Source organism: Talpa occidentalis, unplaced genomic scaffold, assembly GCF_014898055.3.
Source record: "Talpa occidentalis isolate TD23 unplaced genomic scaffold, MPIMG_talOcc4v2.1, whole genome shotgun sequence".
In the NCBI taxonomy this organism is placed as follows: Eukaryota; Metazoa; Chordata; class Mammalia; order Eulipotyphla; family Talpidae; genus Talpa; species Talpa occidentalis.
This window is the reverse complement of record NW_026555331.1, coordinates 116324990-116342987: the sequence shown is the minus strand read 5'-3', so window position 1 is coordinate 116342987 and position 17998 is coordinate 116324990. Positions and strand designations below refer to the sequence as shown.

Below are 17998 nucleotides of genomic sequence, written 5' to 3'. Positions count from 1 at the left end.
AGCTGTCTGCAGTCTCTGCAGCATGGGTTTAATCCCGGCCGGCAGGCCGGCGAGAATCCCACAAGGCATAGCAGACCTCTCCTGTCGCGCCCTCTGCTCCCCTCAACAGCGCATTTCAGTTCATCTGCCTGTTCTGTTCCCCACTCTGTGTCTGGTGAATCCTCTCACCCTCCCACGCATCTGGCCTGTACCCTGGTTCTTGTATAAATAAATAAATGTTCTAAAAAAAAAAAAGCTAACTTTTCAGGAATTTTTAAGCCAGTCAACTTCATACCTGACACCTTAGATTGGTCACTATGTGCTATTTATATTGTGAATATTATCAAGCTGCTACAAATTAGGATTTCCTTCTTTGCAGTGTAGACAAGGAAAAGGAAGAACCAAAAGAAGGAGTAGGAATTTCCCATCTCACCATAACTGAAAGTGGCTCACTTGGAAAATTCACTTCCTGTGCCTACAACCGCAGGCTCTATGGTAACAACTTCTGCTTTCCAAATATGTGTGTGCATGTTATGAAGGTGACCTTGTGTCCTGTCAGGATCACAGTTAAGAATTTTGCTAAACATCTCTCTATAACTAATATCTGAATACTTGGGGCTTCTCATGTGTTGATTCCAACCATCCAAGAAAAAAAAAAGTACTGACAAGGCTTCCGTCGCCAGGACAGTTGTAATGAGTTGCTGCTACATAATGTAAGGAGAGAGAATGAAGCACAGAAGTCAGAAGATTTATTCAGGCACTTCCATACTTGCTGACAACTGAATGAACAACTGTAGGAACCATTGTTTGAAGGGTCATTCCATTCAGCAAGTTACCAGCACGAGAGATGGCCACGGCGACAGGGAAATTAGGATATTGAGAGAGAACGGATGAATATAAACTACGGACTCAGTTCTGGTTCCAGCAGTTCATCTTTCCTGAAACATCATGTTTGCTTTGCTTGATTATTTTTTTTTAAATTGTGAATAGTTGCCTTTGTAAGAACTGGGGACTAGGTACAGTCGACACTGGCCTGTCTTCTGACAACCTACAACTTTCTGATTCATTTCTCCCTCTTGTGGCCAGTTTGTTCTGCTCACACATGGGGAAGCTGGTATTTAAGAACCTAGCTCCTGGGCCTCCCCTGGTGGCGCAGTGGTTGAGTGCTGGGCTGCGAAGCTGCCCACAGCCTCTGCAGCGCCAGTTGGATCCCCGGCTGCTGGTGAGGGTCCCACAAGGCACGCAGACCTCTCCTGCCACCCGCTGCTCCCCTCAGCAGTGTACTTCGGTCCTTCTGCCTGTTCTATTCCCCCGCTCTGGCTCTGGTGAATTCTCTCACCCTCCAGTGCTTCTGACTGTACCCAGTGCTTGTATAAATAAATAAATAAGTCTGGGGGAAAAAAAAGAACCTAGCTCCTTTGATGGTTAAACAGAATAACTTTGAAGTTCAAAATCTATAGTTTTGAGAATCCCTCAGTGGGATTTAAGCACCTTTATATTAAATTACAATCCTTTAATTGGTTTCCTTTTATCTTTCCCCTGCCTCTCTATTCTTCACCTGGTAGCGTTTCCTGGGACCATGTCCAGAATAAACTACTTACACTTGCATCCATGGGTGAAGATCTGCAAGAGCCAGGTTACCATATCAACCATACTTAATATCTATTGGTTTTATATAAATTTCATCAGAGATATTAAATCATTTTATAATGGTTTCTTTTGCTATGCCAAAAATATTTTGTTTTAAAGCATGTCAAGGTCCTTGTAATAAACAAAATTTTTATGAACAAAATGAAAATAAATGACTTTCTGACCATTTCATTTGAGAGAGTAAATGTTACATTTTACTTGCTTGCATTTTGTTGAATAAATGGTGAGATAATACACAAGGTCAGATTGTAAAGTGACACTGACCTAAGTCACAGATTTTATGCAAAATCAAGTTTTACTAAAAATATCAAGGATACAAATAAGTTGAAGGATTGTTAAAGGTACAGATGAAGCAGAGGAAGGTTGACAAGGAGAGCAGGTCCCCAAGTGCTATGGACTGAATGTGTCCCCCTGAAATTCCTGTGTTTAGGTCCCAGCCCCTAATACCTACGAATATAATAGTATTCAGATGTTAGGTCTTCAAAGAAATGATCAAGTTTCATGAGGCCATTAGGGTAGGGACAGAATTCAGTATAACTGGTGTCCTCATAACAAGAGGGAGAGACACCAGGGTTACGGTGTCCAGAGGGAAGAGCCTGTGAAAAGGCAGCTAGAGGGGTCACCTGAAAGTCAAGGGAAAAAGCCTCAGAGGAATCAAGCTTGCCAGAGCCTCACTACTAGAACTGACAGCCTTGAGAAACATGAGAATACAATTTGTGTAGTGTAAGCCACCCAGACTTTGGCATTCCGATAGGTCACACCCCTCTGTCCCAGATAAAAGGCATTTTCAAAAACAGATTCGTAATGTTTGTTGTGTAGTGGGAGTATTGACACGACAAAGTATCTCCAATTTATTATTCAATGAGTGGTATAATTTATGGGAAATATTTAGGAAGTCTTGTCTCACTGTTCCTCAGTTCTATTTCCAGTTATTACCCACAGCCAGGGATATCTTGCTAAAAGCATTTTATGAATATAAACTTTTTTCCTTAGTATTTTTTATTAACCTAGTTATCTGGAGCCCTGACTGACAAGCGATCACACCCAGCCCCACTAGCAGCTTTCTCCCCTGGGAATACTCTTCCACTGAAGGGACAATCAACTGCTTTAACTTCTTCCCCCAAAGTGGTTTCAGAACAGATCCATTTCCCATATTCAACATGAAATGACCTCATCACAAATTCTTCTTCACTCATCTTCATCTCTATGAATGTAACTATTTCAAGGGTGAAATTAGATTCCACAAGTATATCCACATAAATTTTTTTGCCTGCATTCTATTCATCAAAGTGAGACAGGGTGACATTCATTTTGCCCTACATTCACCTGAGAGTTCATCTGCTCCAGCCATCTCTAGTTACGAGTAGGAAAGGCTAAGGTGGTTCTGGGGAAATAAGATGTTTTACAAAAAACACATTCAAATACCTACTGGTTCTTGCAGTAATTAAAAACAATACAATACGAAGATGGGTTCAATATGAAAATGAACATTATAATTAGTCGATAATTACCATCTAACCATGCAACTGCCAAGTTGTTGCTTATTAGGAATTACAGTGGTTTCAGTGAGTACAGAGGGTCATGTCCTCTGTAGTCCTCTGACTGAGGAAGACTGTGTATAATGTTTTTCCTTTATATTAATTTCTTCAAATACTTCACTCAGGATTAACGCCTTAGAAATTCATAAAGGATCTTGGCACGGAAGTGTAGAATATAGGAGAACTAGTAATAAGACAGGATAGCTCAGTGACATGTTTTATAATAGATCAGAAATATTTCAGCCTGTGATGAAACACTAAAATATTTAAACTCAAAGGGAAATAGAAGGTGCAGATTTATTCAATAAGAAAGCAGTCATCTCGTACTTACTGAAGCCACATTCACAAAATCGTCATCTGAGAGGGTTTCCAACATTTCAGAGACAGATGTTCGGATCAGTTTCAGTGTCAAACCACTAACACTTCCACTCCTAAAAAATGAAAAAGTTCCATGCATGTTAATAACATCATATTTAACCAATATCAGAAAGCTTAAGAAAAGGCAACCTAAGGACTGGCTCTAGATCATTTATATAACATTCAAGTAATACACTGCCTGCCAAAAAATTAATAGAGAAATTAAGATTTTTGAGAATGAAAATAAATCATGTCTATTTGACCAGCTAAAAAATGTATACATGTCAACTGCAATGATGACAATTGTACAAGTGACAATTTTGAGAAAATATGAATACACCTGGCATATTTGCCTATCCAGGAAATACATACTTAACAGTGGTTGTGTTAGCCACGTGAGCCCAAGTGAGAACTAGGGGGTCTGTAGTTGGACATGATAACCAATAACCATGCAGTAGTATAACAATTGTGATACTGGATTGTGGACAAATGCCTTGCTTTGTATATTAAAATGGATGTTCTCTGAGGTTTAGTATCCATATTTTGACTCTGCATACTTTGTGATCTTTCATGACCTAGTAGGGCTCATATCTAAGAAACTAACTCCCATTTCAACATCTGTAGCTCCTGATGTTTTTCCCTAGTTTTATACTTCTAGCTGCTTTTAAACAACGACAGGCTCATGTTCAAAATGAAATGTTTCTTTCCTATTGATAGTCTTGGTAGCAAACTGTCTACATCTCACTCGCTCAATTTCTTTGTCCCTCTCAATCTCCCTACCCCTTCAGATAATCTCCTGTATTCATTCTACCTCTAGAAGGCAATTGCCATCTCTCCATTCTCTCTCCAATCTGGCTCAGTCTTCTTACTGAAGAGTTTGAGCTAGGCTAAGAGTCATTCCCATCCAGCTCTTAATTGCCAATAGATGAAAATTCTAGAAACATACCTTGATCCAATATGGACTGTTAATAGCTCACCATTTCCTACTAAATGCCCAACAATCTCAATAGTGCTATATTAAAAAATCTTTCATAATCTGCCTCTAGTTTACTCTCTTTCCTTCCCTTCCTCTACCTCCATAATATAGATTCCCCCCAGGTGTTCTCACCCATACTTTGCTTCTGTCAATACTTCAACCTGAGTTCCATTCTCTTTGCTCTCTTCTCCTATGCCTGACTTGTTAAATTTTAGCATAAGGATTCAAATTTTATCTACTTAATAAAGTCATTCTTGACACTTTAAATCCAAGTGCTATCTCCTCCCCAGGGGGAGGTAATGTCTTATACTATATGCGTATTACCTTCTATAATTGTTTTAGTTTTTTGTGAATATTTGGTTTTACTAATATATGTGAAGTACTTTTGTGATCAAGAACATCTTAATCATATTTGTCTCTTACTGTAATGAAGTGACCAGCAATATATTTTGGTGGAAATAACTTAGAAAATACCATTTCAATTTGATGAATGTTTTCAATCTTAGGATATGCATGTGGGTTCTAAGGACCTTAATATGAGATGTATGGACCTAATCTCATATCCAATGGGATATTACCATTTAGATTTAAGAATATTAAGGATTACATAGGATACCAGCGCCACAATAATTTAATTAAAACAAGATGTGACAAATGCATTTTAACAAATGCATTTTTATTTAGAAAAATAAATGCTTGTTATTTAGAGAAAATAACAAGCATTCTATAGTCGTGTTTTTAATTCCTTGGTATTGATATTTAAATCTAACTCTTTAAGAAGATTTATTCTATTCTACATTTCTCAATTTCATCTTCAATCTTATTAGAAGATTGCTCGAACACACCCCTTACATGAATCAATGTAATCAGCAAAATGACCAATGTAAAAACTCTTAAATTTCTTTCTAGCATATCATTTCCCTTGAAAACAGTTCAGTGCTGACATTCAATATGCTTAATATTTACATAATTTGTGACAAAATCCCTAAAAGTTATTTCAATCATTAATGACTAAGTGCAAATATATGATTTTACTTTTTGTAGCAGAAATTGCTTAGACAGTAATCATGTACTTTAATAGTGTTTAACCTACAAAGTAAAAGGTTGAAAGCAAATAAGTAATTTTTCAAAATGCTTAAGACTATAGAACCATGCCATAATTTTTAACTATGATATAGAAGCTTCTTATTTTCAGTAATAGCGTTTTCAGTACTGTTATAACTTTTTTGATATGAAAGGCATCATAACTATTCAGTTTTTGTTTTTTTTTTTCCCACCTATTAACCTTTATCAATCCCAACATATTGCTAATATGTGTAAGTCCTCTAATATTCTCAGTATGTAAATAAGATTTAATTACTTACACATCAACCAGAATAAGCATGTCCTTAGGAGATGCAGCTCCTTGGATGTACCTGAAACAAAGATCGTATCAATACTGTTCTCCTGCAGAAGATCAAACATATGTATTTGTTGAACTAATATATACTGATCTCTGAGTTAGGTATTTTCTAAGCAGAACTATCCCATACAATCTCAGTATCCCATTGAGCTCTCTCAATCATAATTCTGCAACATCAATTTTAGAAAGACATTTAACTTAAGAGCAGAGACATCAGTTATATAATACTTAAAGTTTGTTTTGAGATAGTTATTAAAAAAAAAAAACAAAAGAATAAGAAATGAGGTTTTTAACATTAGGAGCAATGAAATATCTGTGGAAGTATATTTCTCCTGGAAAAAGTTATCTGTAACTCCAATTTGTTGACCAGAGGTTGTAAAACTCATTCTCTCAATAATAGTAGAACTGGTCACACTTTTAAATGCAAAAAGTAAACACAAAAATAGTAAGTGGGTAGGAATCTGCAAAAGCGATGGAAAGGAAATACAAATCAGTAATTAAAAACAGAATATAATATTAAGTTTTACTGTTTTTTTAAGTGGAAGCTGTTTCTCAAACCTTACAATATCTAGAATCACCTGGAGATTCGATTCAAAATGCTGATTCTCAAATTCAACTTTAGGTTTCAGAATCCTCATTTTAAAGCAATTCTAAGAGTTTTATTTTGATAGTTCAGCAATTACAAAGTTGACTGCAAGTGAAAAATCACAAAAGTTCAAGATGCCTGACCACAGGGTCTCCCTGGTGGCACAAAGGGTTAAGCACAGCATTATGAAGTTATCCACAGCCCCTGCAGCATGAGTTCAATCCCCAGCCAGCCAGGGAGCTACCCACATGGCACAGCCGACTTCTCCTGTCTCGCCCACTGCTCCTCTCAGCAGTGTATTTCAGTCAGTCTGCCTGTTCTGTTCCCCACTCTGTCTCTGGTGAATCCTCTCATCACCCCCACCGCATCTCTGGCCCGTACCCCAGTTCTTGTATGAGTAAATAAGTAAATCTTTAAAAACAAACAAACAAGATGCCTGACCACAGACAGGAGCCAGGGGCATTTGCATCTGAACTCAACCTTCTAGTCAGTCATCTGAGTCCTCCTTGCCAAAGACTCTTAATCTCACTTCCCAGAAATCTGCTAGGTCACTTCATTACCTATTAGTTTTCAGGTGTCAGACAACATGTTTCAGAAAACATTAGTTTTCAGCACAATTATTATCTACTCCTGAAACTGACTTTTTAACTTGAACCCAAGTTTATTTCTCTAAAAAGGTAAAGAGGCAGAGTTGCCTGGATATTTCAATGGGTGATGATTCAAATTCATATCTAGCATCTTAACAGAGGTCCTGGCATGTCTCTCATGGGAAAAGGAGGGGACAAGATAGTTTGCCTCTTCTGGGCATCTTGCTTCTAAGCTTCTCCCTAAATGATTAGTTCCTGAACCCAACTATGTGATGTCACAGTCTCTGCCTTGATTCAATAAGCCAAGGCGGCACAGTCACCACACTTGGAGAAATGTTAACAAGAATAGCATGTGGACCAACAACGTGGATTGTTGTATACAGTGACTGCTCATGTAAATGGAAACTGGGACTTTAACGAGGTATCTGAAAACTTTAAATGCATTTCCACTGAATGAGTCATTATCTATATTACAGTTAGTCTGAACTCTAGCAAAAAAAGAAACAATCTTAAGGTTCAGTAACAGGGAATTTCCTAAATTATCATATCACCTTTTTGAAGGAAAAAATAAGGTAATGTGTGGGACAACAGTGCGAACAGGCACTCAGAAGCATAGGCATGAACAGAGGTTACAAAGCAGTACACGGTATATAATATGAACTTATTTTAAAAAGATACGCCAACACATTAAATACATTTTTAAAAACTCAAATAAAATATGCAAGTTTAACAGTTGTTTGGCAGTGACTGTAATTATGAGTTATCAGTATTTTTCAAGTTTTATCTTAAGAAAATAACTTGCTTTGAGAAATAAATAAAACTTCTTTTTGCAAAAATAAAACATAACCTATATGACTGTAACTACGAGGCAGCTCTTACCTTGGGGCCTGTTCTCATTAGTTCACTACCAGAGGCAAATCATTTGCTACTCAACCAACATATTCTGCTAGTCTACTCCAGGCAAACTAGGAGTCTTTCAGTACAAATCCCCAGCAGCTAAAGAGGCTTGCAGATGAAATTGAATAGAAAACTTGAAATAATCTATTTGAAATGCATTTCATTCATTATTTAAACAATATCCATTATTGTTGCCCACTTGAACTCATCCTCTTCATTTACCTTAAATTGTATTTATTTATTTACATAAAAAACCCCACCAGAGCTCTTTTAGATAGCAGTCATCCTTAAAATGCAAAGATGCTCACCAAATTTTTAGCAAAACATTTAATCTAATTGTGTCTATTTAATCTTTTCAAAACAACAGAAAATACTTACCATGGTCTTCTGCGTACATCATAAAGGTCAATCTTATTTGGAGTTCTGCTGTTATCAACCCACGGGGAAGCTAAAAACAAAACATAACAACTTACATTAAAAAATTAGATATAATCTATGAAAAGACTACTTAAAAGTCACAGAACACTACAGACACATTCCACATGTCTAAAAAGATTCTAAAATGGGAGATATCATTTTTGTGCTCTTAACACACAACAATGCAAAAAAACAAAATCAACTTAAGCCAATGTTTTTTCCACACTATTTCAGAAATAATTTGTAGATATAGTTATTTTCCTGGTTGGTAACTTACATATGTCCAAGGTTACATATTCTTTCCACTCTACTAACAGAAATATTTACCCTAAAAGAAAATGTATTTACCTCTAATGGTAATTGTATTTTGAATTATTTCATTCTTGTATTTTCTTTCCATAACAAAAAACTACCTAGCTCTGTAAATACTGTTTTTCTTGCAATGTTATAATAGCACATTAAAAAAATTTACTAAGGTAACACTGGTTTAGAACACTATAATCTAGAAAATAGGATCTCACCTCTCCAGGTATGTTACACACCACACCTACCACCAAGGCACCATAGTCCTCACTATAGTTCATTGAACCCCCTCAACAATTCCCACCATCCTCTCCTTCACTCTCTAGTAGCCTCAATTTTACAGTCAGATTTCTAGGGTTGGTGTTTTGTGCTTACTGTATTGTTTCCTGACTTTTTCTTTTGTTTCTATATATTCCAGTACGAGTAAAACCATCTGGTATCTGTCTTTCTCCTTCTGGTTTATTTTTAACCTGATTAGTTTTATAATGGCCTATCCATGTTAAAATTAAAAAGTAAAAATGTAATTGAAATAACCCCACAAAGTTTTCCTTAAATTTATTTGAATGATCTGAAGTAATTCAAGTATAGATTTTTTTTAGTTTCAGAATTTCTATCATTTTGCAGTAATCACAAAAGTCCTTTAACTGCATTGCTTTTTAAATGCAATTAACTTAGATCTAATTAAATCTATATTTAATTAAAAAAGCTTAACAAAGTTACACACACACACACACACACACACACACACACACACACACTCCCTCCCTTAGAACCAATGAAGAACAATAAATGTTGATGAATTGATAATAACTTAATGCTGAAGTTCTCTCTTTAAGCACTGATGCACAAATGACTTGTGGTGGAAGTGATTAACTTCTAATATTGTTTATGACCTAACAACATGTTTTGCCCTCTTCTTTATTTTGAGACGTGATGGATATTTTGGAGAACTTAACCAAGAATCAGGTTTATTAGGCAATTAATCTAAATTAACCAATTAAAATTTATAAAAAAAAAATATGTACTACTGAGTCTCTCCTGGATTGTGAAATTTTGTTCTTATTAGTGGCTATATATAAAATGACTTATTTTAAATGATTACTCACATTCATATGAAAGTTTAAATATAGCATGCCCCCAACAACCATTTACTGATACTTAATGCCACTGAAATGGCAAATTTACTTTAATTCTTTCACCTTTCTTTTGTGGAAAATTACAGTAAGATCAAACACCACTTTTTATTCTTTTTATGTTAGCACTGGAATTAAACAACAAGCACACTGGCAGACACATCTGCTCACTGTCAACTATTGATCTACACTATCTGATCCTTCAAGTTAAGACCTTAGTAATAAAAAATTTAAACTGTATCCTACTTTCAGTACACTGTTGGACTCATTTTATTGCCTCTCAGCTCCAAATTCAACATTTTTTCCTCTATGAAAATGGATCTGGGCCCTGTAAATATTTTCATTTTACCATCAAGCACAATTTTAATCCTGTTTAGTAGCTGATGCAAGAGACACAATGAATGCCAAAAGGGTTTTTGCTTTCTGTTTCTGGTTTGTTTGCTCAGAGACACTTAAGCATGTGCAGCCTTCCTCGTGTCTGACGTCTGCAGCACAAATTAGCTGCAGAGTTCAGCACCTACTCTGCTTGCATATTCCTCAGACTTCAACCCCTTCTGTGTGAATAGTTTGTCTACATCAGCTTCTGTTCACTCAGGTCATTTAGAACCTAATGGCCAGCAGTGCCCTGTAGGCACTTTTGTGCCTCAAATCAAGTACTTGTGAGCATCCAGAAAATCCTTCCAGTGTGATGTTGCAGTGAATTCTCTGCAATATGGTGGACCATGACTGTGTTACCTATAAGATCTGGCTCTCGGGCCTTCCCGGTGGCACAGCGGTTGAACGCTGGGTTGCAAAACGCCTCACAGCCTCTGCTGCGCCGGTTCGATCCCTGGCCACCGGGTGAGGGTCCCACATGGTGCACAGACCTCTCCTGATGCCCGCTGCTCCCCTCAGCAGTATACTTCGTCAGTCTGCCTGCTCTGCTCTCCGCTCTGACTCTGGTGAATTCTCTCGCCCTCCCGTGCTTCTGACTATACCCAGTGCTTGTACAAATAAATAAATATATCTTTAAGGGAAAAAAAAAAAGAGCATAAAAAAAGATCTGGCTCTCAGTGGGCATTGGGAGATTGAAGATTCTTCCTTGGTCACTCCATTTCAGTCCTTGGCATTTCTAATGTCCAAAAGGCTATATATTATGACACCTGATATTCCTGTATTTTGTAAAACCCACTGTACTTCTAACCAACTCCTCATTACTCCAATTCAATATAGCTAATAATTAAGAAATAGACTTTCCCTCTTCAAAATACTGTGTGCTTTCTCTAATCTGATTGGATTCAGACAGATACAAACACACTGTGAAATGAGAAAAGTGAGATCAGTTATCACAACCACCATGTGAATGACCACCATGAGGCCTCCCTGGTGGCCTATGGGTTAAGTCTCAGTACTATCACTACTACAACTTGAGTTTGATCTCCACATATGGGACAGCAGACCTTTCCTGTCTTGCCTATTGCTCCCCTTAGCAGTGTATCTGCTTCTGTTCACTGTTCTGTTCACTGCTCTGTCTCTGGTGATTCTCGCTGGCCTACACCACAGTTCTACATAAATGATTCTTTGAAAAAAAAATGACCATCGTGAATTGAAAATGATCAATCAATGAATTGGATAAATGGTTTAATGAAACTGGAATTTAAAAGTCACATTAAAATTAGATCTTTGAATTATTTGCAAAACACATTCACCTAGAATTTCTGTCCTTACTATAATTGCTAATCAGATTGAACTGTATCACTATGCTCCATAAAATTTGTATTTCAAGACAGAAAAAGAGCTATAACTGACAGTATGAACAGGACCATTTAGTTATAATGAAGCTTATAATTTTAGATTTTAAAATCTTATATTTAAAAATATTAATAATCTCTTAGAAATCTTCTGAGATATTTATTTTTGGGAAATAATCCCTTGATTTTGTTAAATTAAAATATTTACATGGTACTCAAATTAAACAATGTACTTTCATTTATGATACTACTAATTTGTTATACAATTCCATTGTGGAATTTAAATGGTACATTATTTATGTAGGCTCATTTATAGAAGGTGAAATAGTAAAATGGATAATAACCACATACTGCAATTCCTTGAAATAAGTTTCATAATGATGAATAGTGAAAGCTACATGTTTTGAGAGAAATCAGTTTCTAAGATTTCTGCAAAAAGAAAACGTTGCTCATTTTAAATGTCACTTTTGCATTCCAATAAGATTTTGTGATGACAGGAGAAAAGACAAAGTAGGAGTCACACTTCTGAACCCCATCATTTAAGGTGATAATGATCATTTATGCAAAATGCCCCCCATCAAAAATGAACTATGCATGTGTGTTTTAACTAAAACTACTGGAGTCCAATTCCACTTCACATGATATTTAGGGGTTGGTATATCAGTAACAAACCACTGACTTAGAAAGCTATTTATCTCTACATTAACTCAGAATATGGATGTGTTAGAAAAATATTCCTGAGAAATATATGCAGATTTTAGAGTCATTTTTTTGGTTAATAAGGTCTAAAAATAATAAAGTATCAGTTTTTTTATTTCTGCTGTTAGGAAATAATAAAGCACATAATGATGAACTGAAGGCTGAGTCTCTTGGTAGAAATACCATTTGAAATGACAACTAATTGCATTTCCAATGAAAAAGTACAAGCACATTTTTCTTTTTTCTTTTTTTTTTCCCAAAGATTTGTTTTATTTTATACAAGCACTGGGTACAGTCAGAAGCGCGGGAGGGTGAGAGAATTCACCAGAGCCAGAGCAGGGAGCAGAGCAGGCAGAAGGACCGAAGCACACTGCTGAGGGGAGCAGTGGGCAGCAGGCAGCAGGAGAGGTCTGCGTGCCATGTGGGACCCTCCTCCGGTGGCTGGGTTGCAGCCGGGGATCAAACTGGCGCTGCAGAGGCTGCGGGCAGCTTCGCAACCCAGCGCTCAACCGCTGTGCCACCGGGGAGGCCCACAAGCACATTTTTCTAATTCTGAAAGACTTCCTATTTTTAGTGTCATGAAAAGAAAACAAAAGGAAATGTCACATACTCAAAAATGCCTTTGAAATCCAACCCTAATCTTACTGCCTTAATGTAACTGGTGTTAAATGGATCATTATTTTAAGTTTGTTCAGTAATGTCCCATGGAGGATTAGTCATAGCTAGGAACTAGGAACTGCAAACTAAGGTAAAGACTTTAGACTTTTGAAAGCCAAAATGCATTCAATAAATGTGTATTATATTTCTCTCAAAATTTCCCAGTATCTGAGTGCTGCTACCCAGCTACTACCCTCCACAGTCCCTGACTCATACCATGGCTCCCAAATCAAGGTCCAGGATGAGACTGATTAGGTTATGGCATGTAGGTTATGTATGCATGCCAAGGTGCCAGAGACACAATGAAAGCAATTATACTTATATCAGGCACAATAAACTTTCAGCAAAAATGGGAAACAAGAGACAAAGATGGATATTATATAATGATAAATGCAACAATACAAGAAGATATATCACTATTAATACACATGCATCCAACATAGGAACACCAAAACAAAGTATTACAGACCTAAAGGGAGATACTGAGAGCAACGGGCTAGAAGGGGACTTCAACCCCTTGCTATAGTAACATACAGATTATCCAAACTATCAACAAGGAAACAATGGCCTTAAAATGTCATATGAAATGGACTTAATAGGTATTTACAGAGCATCCCACCATAGGTCAAGAGAATTCACATTCGTTTCAAGTGCTCACCAACAATCTCAAGGATTGTCCCTATGTTGGAACATAAAACAACTATCATTTAATAAAAAAAACTGAATAATATCTAGTTTATTTCTGGATCACAATGGTATAAAACCATAAAACAACCAAAAAAAGAAGGAGGGGAAAACCATAAGTTTGTGGAGAATAAATCACATGCAGCAAACAGCTATTGGGTCAGCAAGGAATTCAAAGGTGAAGTATAAAAAAATACCTGGAAATAAATGATACTGAATATATGACTTCTCAACCCCTAGAGATATAGCAAAAGCATTACTAGGAGGGAAGTTTTCAGTGGTAAGGTCTACCTCAGGGTACAAGAAAAAGTACTGATTAAAAAAAGCTAAGCTGACACTAGAGGAACTGGGAAAAGATAAAACTGAAATAAAAATTCAGTAGAAGAGGGAAATAATTAGAGTATAAGTAAAAGAAATAGAGAAAAAACATGAAATCAGTGAAATCAAGAGCTAGTTATTTAAAAAATTTTGACAAAATAGACAAATAGCGAGACTCAAAAGATGAAAATCAGAAGTGACAGAAAAGATAATGCAGAGGAGCCGAGAAGGAGCTCTAGGAACAAAGTGTACAGAAACTTGAAAACAGAAGATGGTCTGTAGAAAATAAAACAAAAATGAAAGAAATAAAATAGCCCAAGGCAATGTAGGGTACATAATGAAGGCTGAATTGCATACACTAAGAGATAAAACCAGATGCACAGGTTGAGCTGGAATCTGGATTCTGTGACTGCCACTATAAGGCAGCCTAATGACATTAAGTGAACAATACTAGATTTTATAATTTTATAGAGAACTGCTAACCTAAGGCATGCTCCAGATAACTTCTTAATAAACTTATTGAATATCTTTTTTGCACTGAATTTTAATGTTTTAATCTGTCTCACCCACCTGTGAATGTCTTCAGAAGAAAATTCTTACTGATATTAGAAAACTCAGTATTCCTTGGTCCCTTCAGAAAGTTTTCCCTTCTCCCAGCTCAGACTTCATTATAGTGACTTAATCAAACAATTTTTGGGTTTTAATTTTAATTCTGAGCAATGATTCTCATGCCCAGATGATATCACTGCATTGGCTTGAGAGTAACTGTGATATCTCTAGGATGTCCAGATACTTCTTTATCTTCTAGATAAACAAGTGACAGAAGCCCATATGCGAGTATACAATATCATAGTCAAGCATAAATCACCATAGTTTTTAAAATAAAAGTCCTTATTATAAAGTGATTTGCTGGTAATCCTGCAGCAGCCAGATAACTCACATAAAACAATTTCTTTAATTTAAAGGATTATTTATCTGTCAGCAGGAATAGTAGATAACAAGACAAGTTGTATGGATAAGTGGAACACTCAATAAAGTAAATGGTACACAAAGACTTAATCATTTAGTTGGCCCATATGCAGTCATTAGCTGAGGTTCAGCAATAAAATTGAACATGGCACAGTTTATGAAATAGAAGAGGAGGATGATTTATTAGAAAATAATTTCAGATATGCACTACAAAGAGAAAAACAAGGACTCTGACAAAAAAAGATTCCTATTTTTGTAAGCCAATAAATCCAATTAGATGATAGTGATATATTACTAATAAAAATAACAAATTATTATTTTATAGGAACTAGTTTCCAGCTTTAGCAAGTCAACAAATGTTCAGTTAACAGTGATGATGTATTTCTCACAATATATTTGGTGTACATAAGAGATATGAGTTTCTGAAATTTGACAAAAAAGTTTACCAAACATAAAATAAACTGCACAGAAAAGACTACTGTATTTACTGAAACTGGAGGGCAGTTTTCTACAGAAAGTATAGAAAGTTAGCAATATATAAAAGAACAGGAAACAGAATGAATTATCCTTTGGCAGTTAAAAAGAGCTGAAATTTTTAATAATACTTATTTTCTCTTATGTTTGATGAAGTATCAAATTACATGCAACTTCCATTTTCATATAGCATCCTATTTTACTACTCTCTCATGTCACCAATGTAAAAAATCATTGAATAAACTTATGCCTAACTGCATCCAGAGTTGATTTCAAAGTATTCAAAGTGAGTATAAAAACTCTTATTTATAAAAAATATTCAGATAAGTAATGAGGCTATTCAAAATGCAACAAGTGTATAAATCAGAATCATCTGAGAACTTCAAAATGTACATATATTTTATATAAATAATGTATCCCCATATAAGTGATGTATAGACTATAATCAAGCAAATCCTATGCTTGGGTATAACTAGAACTACTCTGCATTTTTCTGTCAACATCTCAAATTTCCCTGTTCTAAATTAAACTTACAACTTTTCTTCCAAAATAGAAATTTTAAGTATTTTAGTTCAATAAATGGATATTTACTGGATGTTCTAATATCCAAAAAAACTTAAAATTACAGCTATCTTACCTTATAACCTCTGTTACTAAATTCATTGATTCGTAATTTTTATTTATGTTGTCTTTTTTATTGAGATATAATTCAGATGTAACTCATGTAATTTAAGGTGTGCAATATCTTGATCTGATGCACTTACTCAAAGGCTAAATGAAGTAAGCCAGACAATTACTGTATGAGCTCACTTTTATGTGGAACCTAAGAAAGTCAAACCCAGAGACAGAGAGAAGGGCGGTGGCTGGGGCTGAGGGGTTGGGGAGATAGGAGTTACTGGTCAAAGACAACACACATCCAGTTAAAACATACATAAGATTCGGGGATCCAATATACAGCATGTGACTCTAAAAATACCGTGTTATATACTTGAAAATTGTTAATAGATTTTAAATGTTCTTGCCACAAAAAATAAAAATGGAAATTATGTGATGAAGGTGTTAACACTATAGTGGTAATCATTTTTCAATAGATACATCAATCTATTTTTGTAAGTTTTCTGGTATTGTTTTTTATATCTAAGGCTTTCCTCCTATGTAATTCTTGTTTGGCATGTTCAAATCTTTAAAACTCACACCTGATCATTATAATAATGTGCCTTCTGATCAAGGTTCTCAAAATATTTGTCCTTCCAATTAAGATAAAAAATTGCTTTAAACACAGTATTCCACGGCCAAAATATTGGCCATATTTTTCTACACATTAAATCCCAGACAAATCATACTGACATTTAAAGCCCCATAATCTGCTATTAATAAACTTTGATTTGATATCACTCTTCTTTTGCAACAATCAATTAGATTAGCTGGGCTAAGTAGCCTCCAACAGTATTTATTCAACTCCCAGTTTTTTAATTTGTGTCTTTCTTCCCTCTAGAAAGATTTTCTTCTTCAGTGGCTTGAATTTCAATCCATAGCTCATAAGCTTCTCCCAAGACTATTGTCTATAATTACCTCATCTTTCTCAAAACTCCTGCAGTAAAAATCTATTGCTATAGTCTATCTGATTCATTTGGCATTTAGGCATTTAGTTGTAATGTAACCTAAACTTTAATATGTATAAATTTTAACTCCCTCATCAGATTGAAATTTAATGCTGAGCAGAAACAAATTATTTTATAACGCAAACTTTCCTAGAGTAACCGTGATAGAGATGTTTTTGTCTTCCAGGTTCTCTTCTCCCCTTCTCACTTAGCATAGTTCCTGCTTTTGTAGCCATGTCTATGGCAACCTTGCACTTAACTGTGATCATCACCTCTTCAATTCTGCCCACTGACACATAAGAGGAAAGGTTTTGTGTGACTTCCAAGAAATGCCCTTTAAAAGCTGGGAGCTGGGTCTCCCTGGTGGCTCAGGCAGTTGAGCACAGTGCTGTGAAACTGTCTGCAGCCTCTGCAGTGCAGGTTCATTCCCTGCCGGCCGGGGCAAGGGTCCCACATGGAGCGGCAGACCACTCCTGTCTGGCCTGCTGCTCCTCTCAGCAGTGTATTTCGTCAGTCTGCCTGTTCTGTTCCCCACTCTGTCTCTGTTGAATCCTCTCACCCCCCCGCGCATTTGGCATGTACCCTGGTTCTTGTATAAATAAATAAATAAATCTTAAATTAAAAAAAATAAAAGAGGGGAGATGCCATTCTTGTCCCACAGTGGTGGGCCTTCAGTAGAGGTCACTCAAACTGAGAGGATGACTTAGAAATAAGTTAGGCATGTGGTTACTTATATGTGTAGCTTCCCTATCAGCTGGGTCTGTGCAACTCACATTCTTTGTCTTGAGGAACAAGCTTCCATATTGTTCATATCACAGTTGTCATTGCATTTTCTTTAATTGGTAGCTAAGACTAATCTTAACTAAAACACGGAACTTGAATAATTATTAGCATAGAAAAGGACCGATCACTTCATTTTAAAGTTTTTTGAAAAGCAAGCAACCACTTTAATAAAATACATTTATAGTTAAACCTTGTCTCTATTAATAAACAAATATTTTTAATAATCTGCAGCTTTTAAGGTCACTGATCACTGAAAGT

At 36.0% G+C, this 17998-nt stretch overlaps 1 protein-coding gene across 4 annotated transcripts in view; it reads right to left on the bottom strand.

Annotated features, from left to right (window-relative positions):
• Nucleotides 1-17998, bottom strand: part of CACNA2D1 (calcium voltage-gated channel auxiliary subunit alpha2delta 1) — a 415589-nt gene that overhangs the window by 96798 nt on the left and 300793 nt on the right. For all 4 annotated transcript variants that reach the window (XM_054692495.1, XM_054692492.1, XM_054692493.1 and 1 more), the window contains exons 8-10: nucleotides 8351-8420; nucleotides 5865-5915; nucleotides 3499-3598 (exon numbers count right to left, since the gene is read on the bottom strand). In XM_054692495.1, the coding sequence (XP_054548470.1) occupies nucleotides 3499-3598; nucleotides 5865-5915; nucleotides 8351-8420 (221 nt within the window). The remainder of the gene's footprint in view (nucleotides 1-3498; nucleotides 3599-5864; nucleotides 5916-8350; nucleotides 8421-17998) is intronic.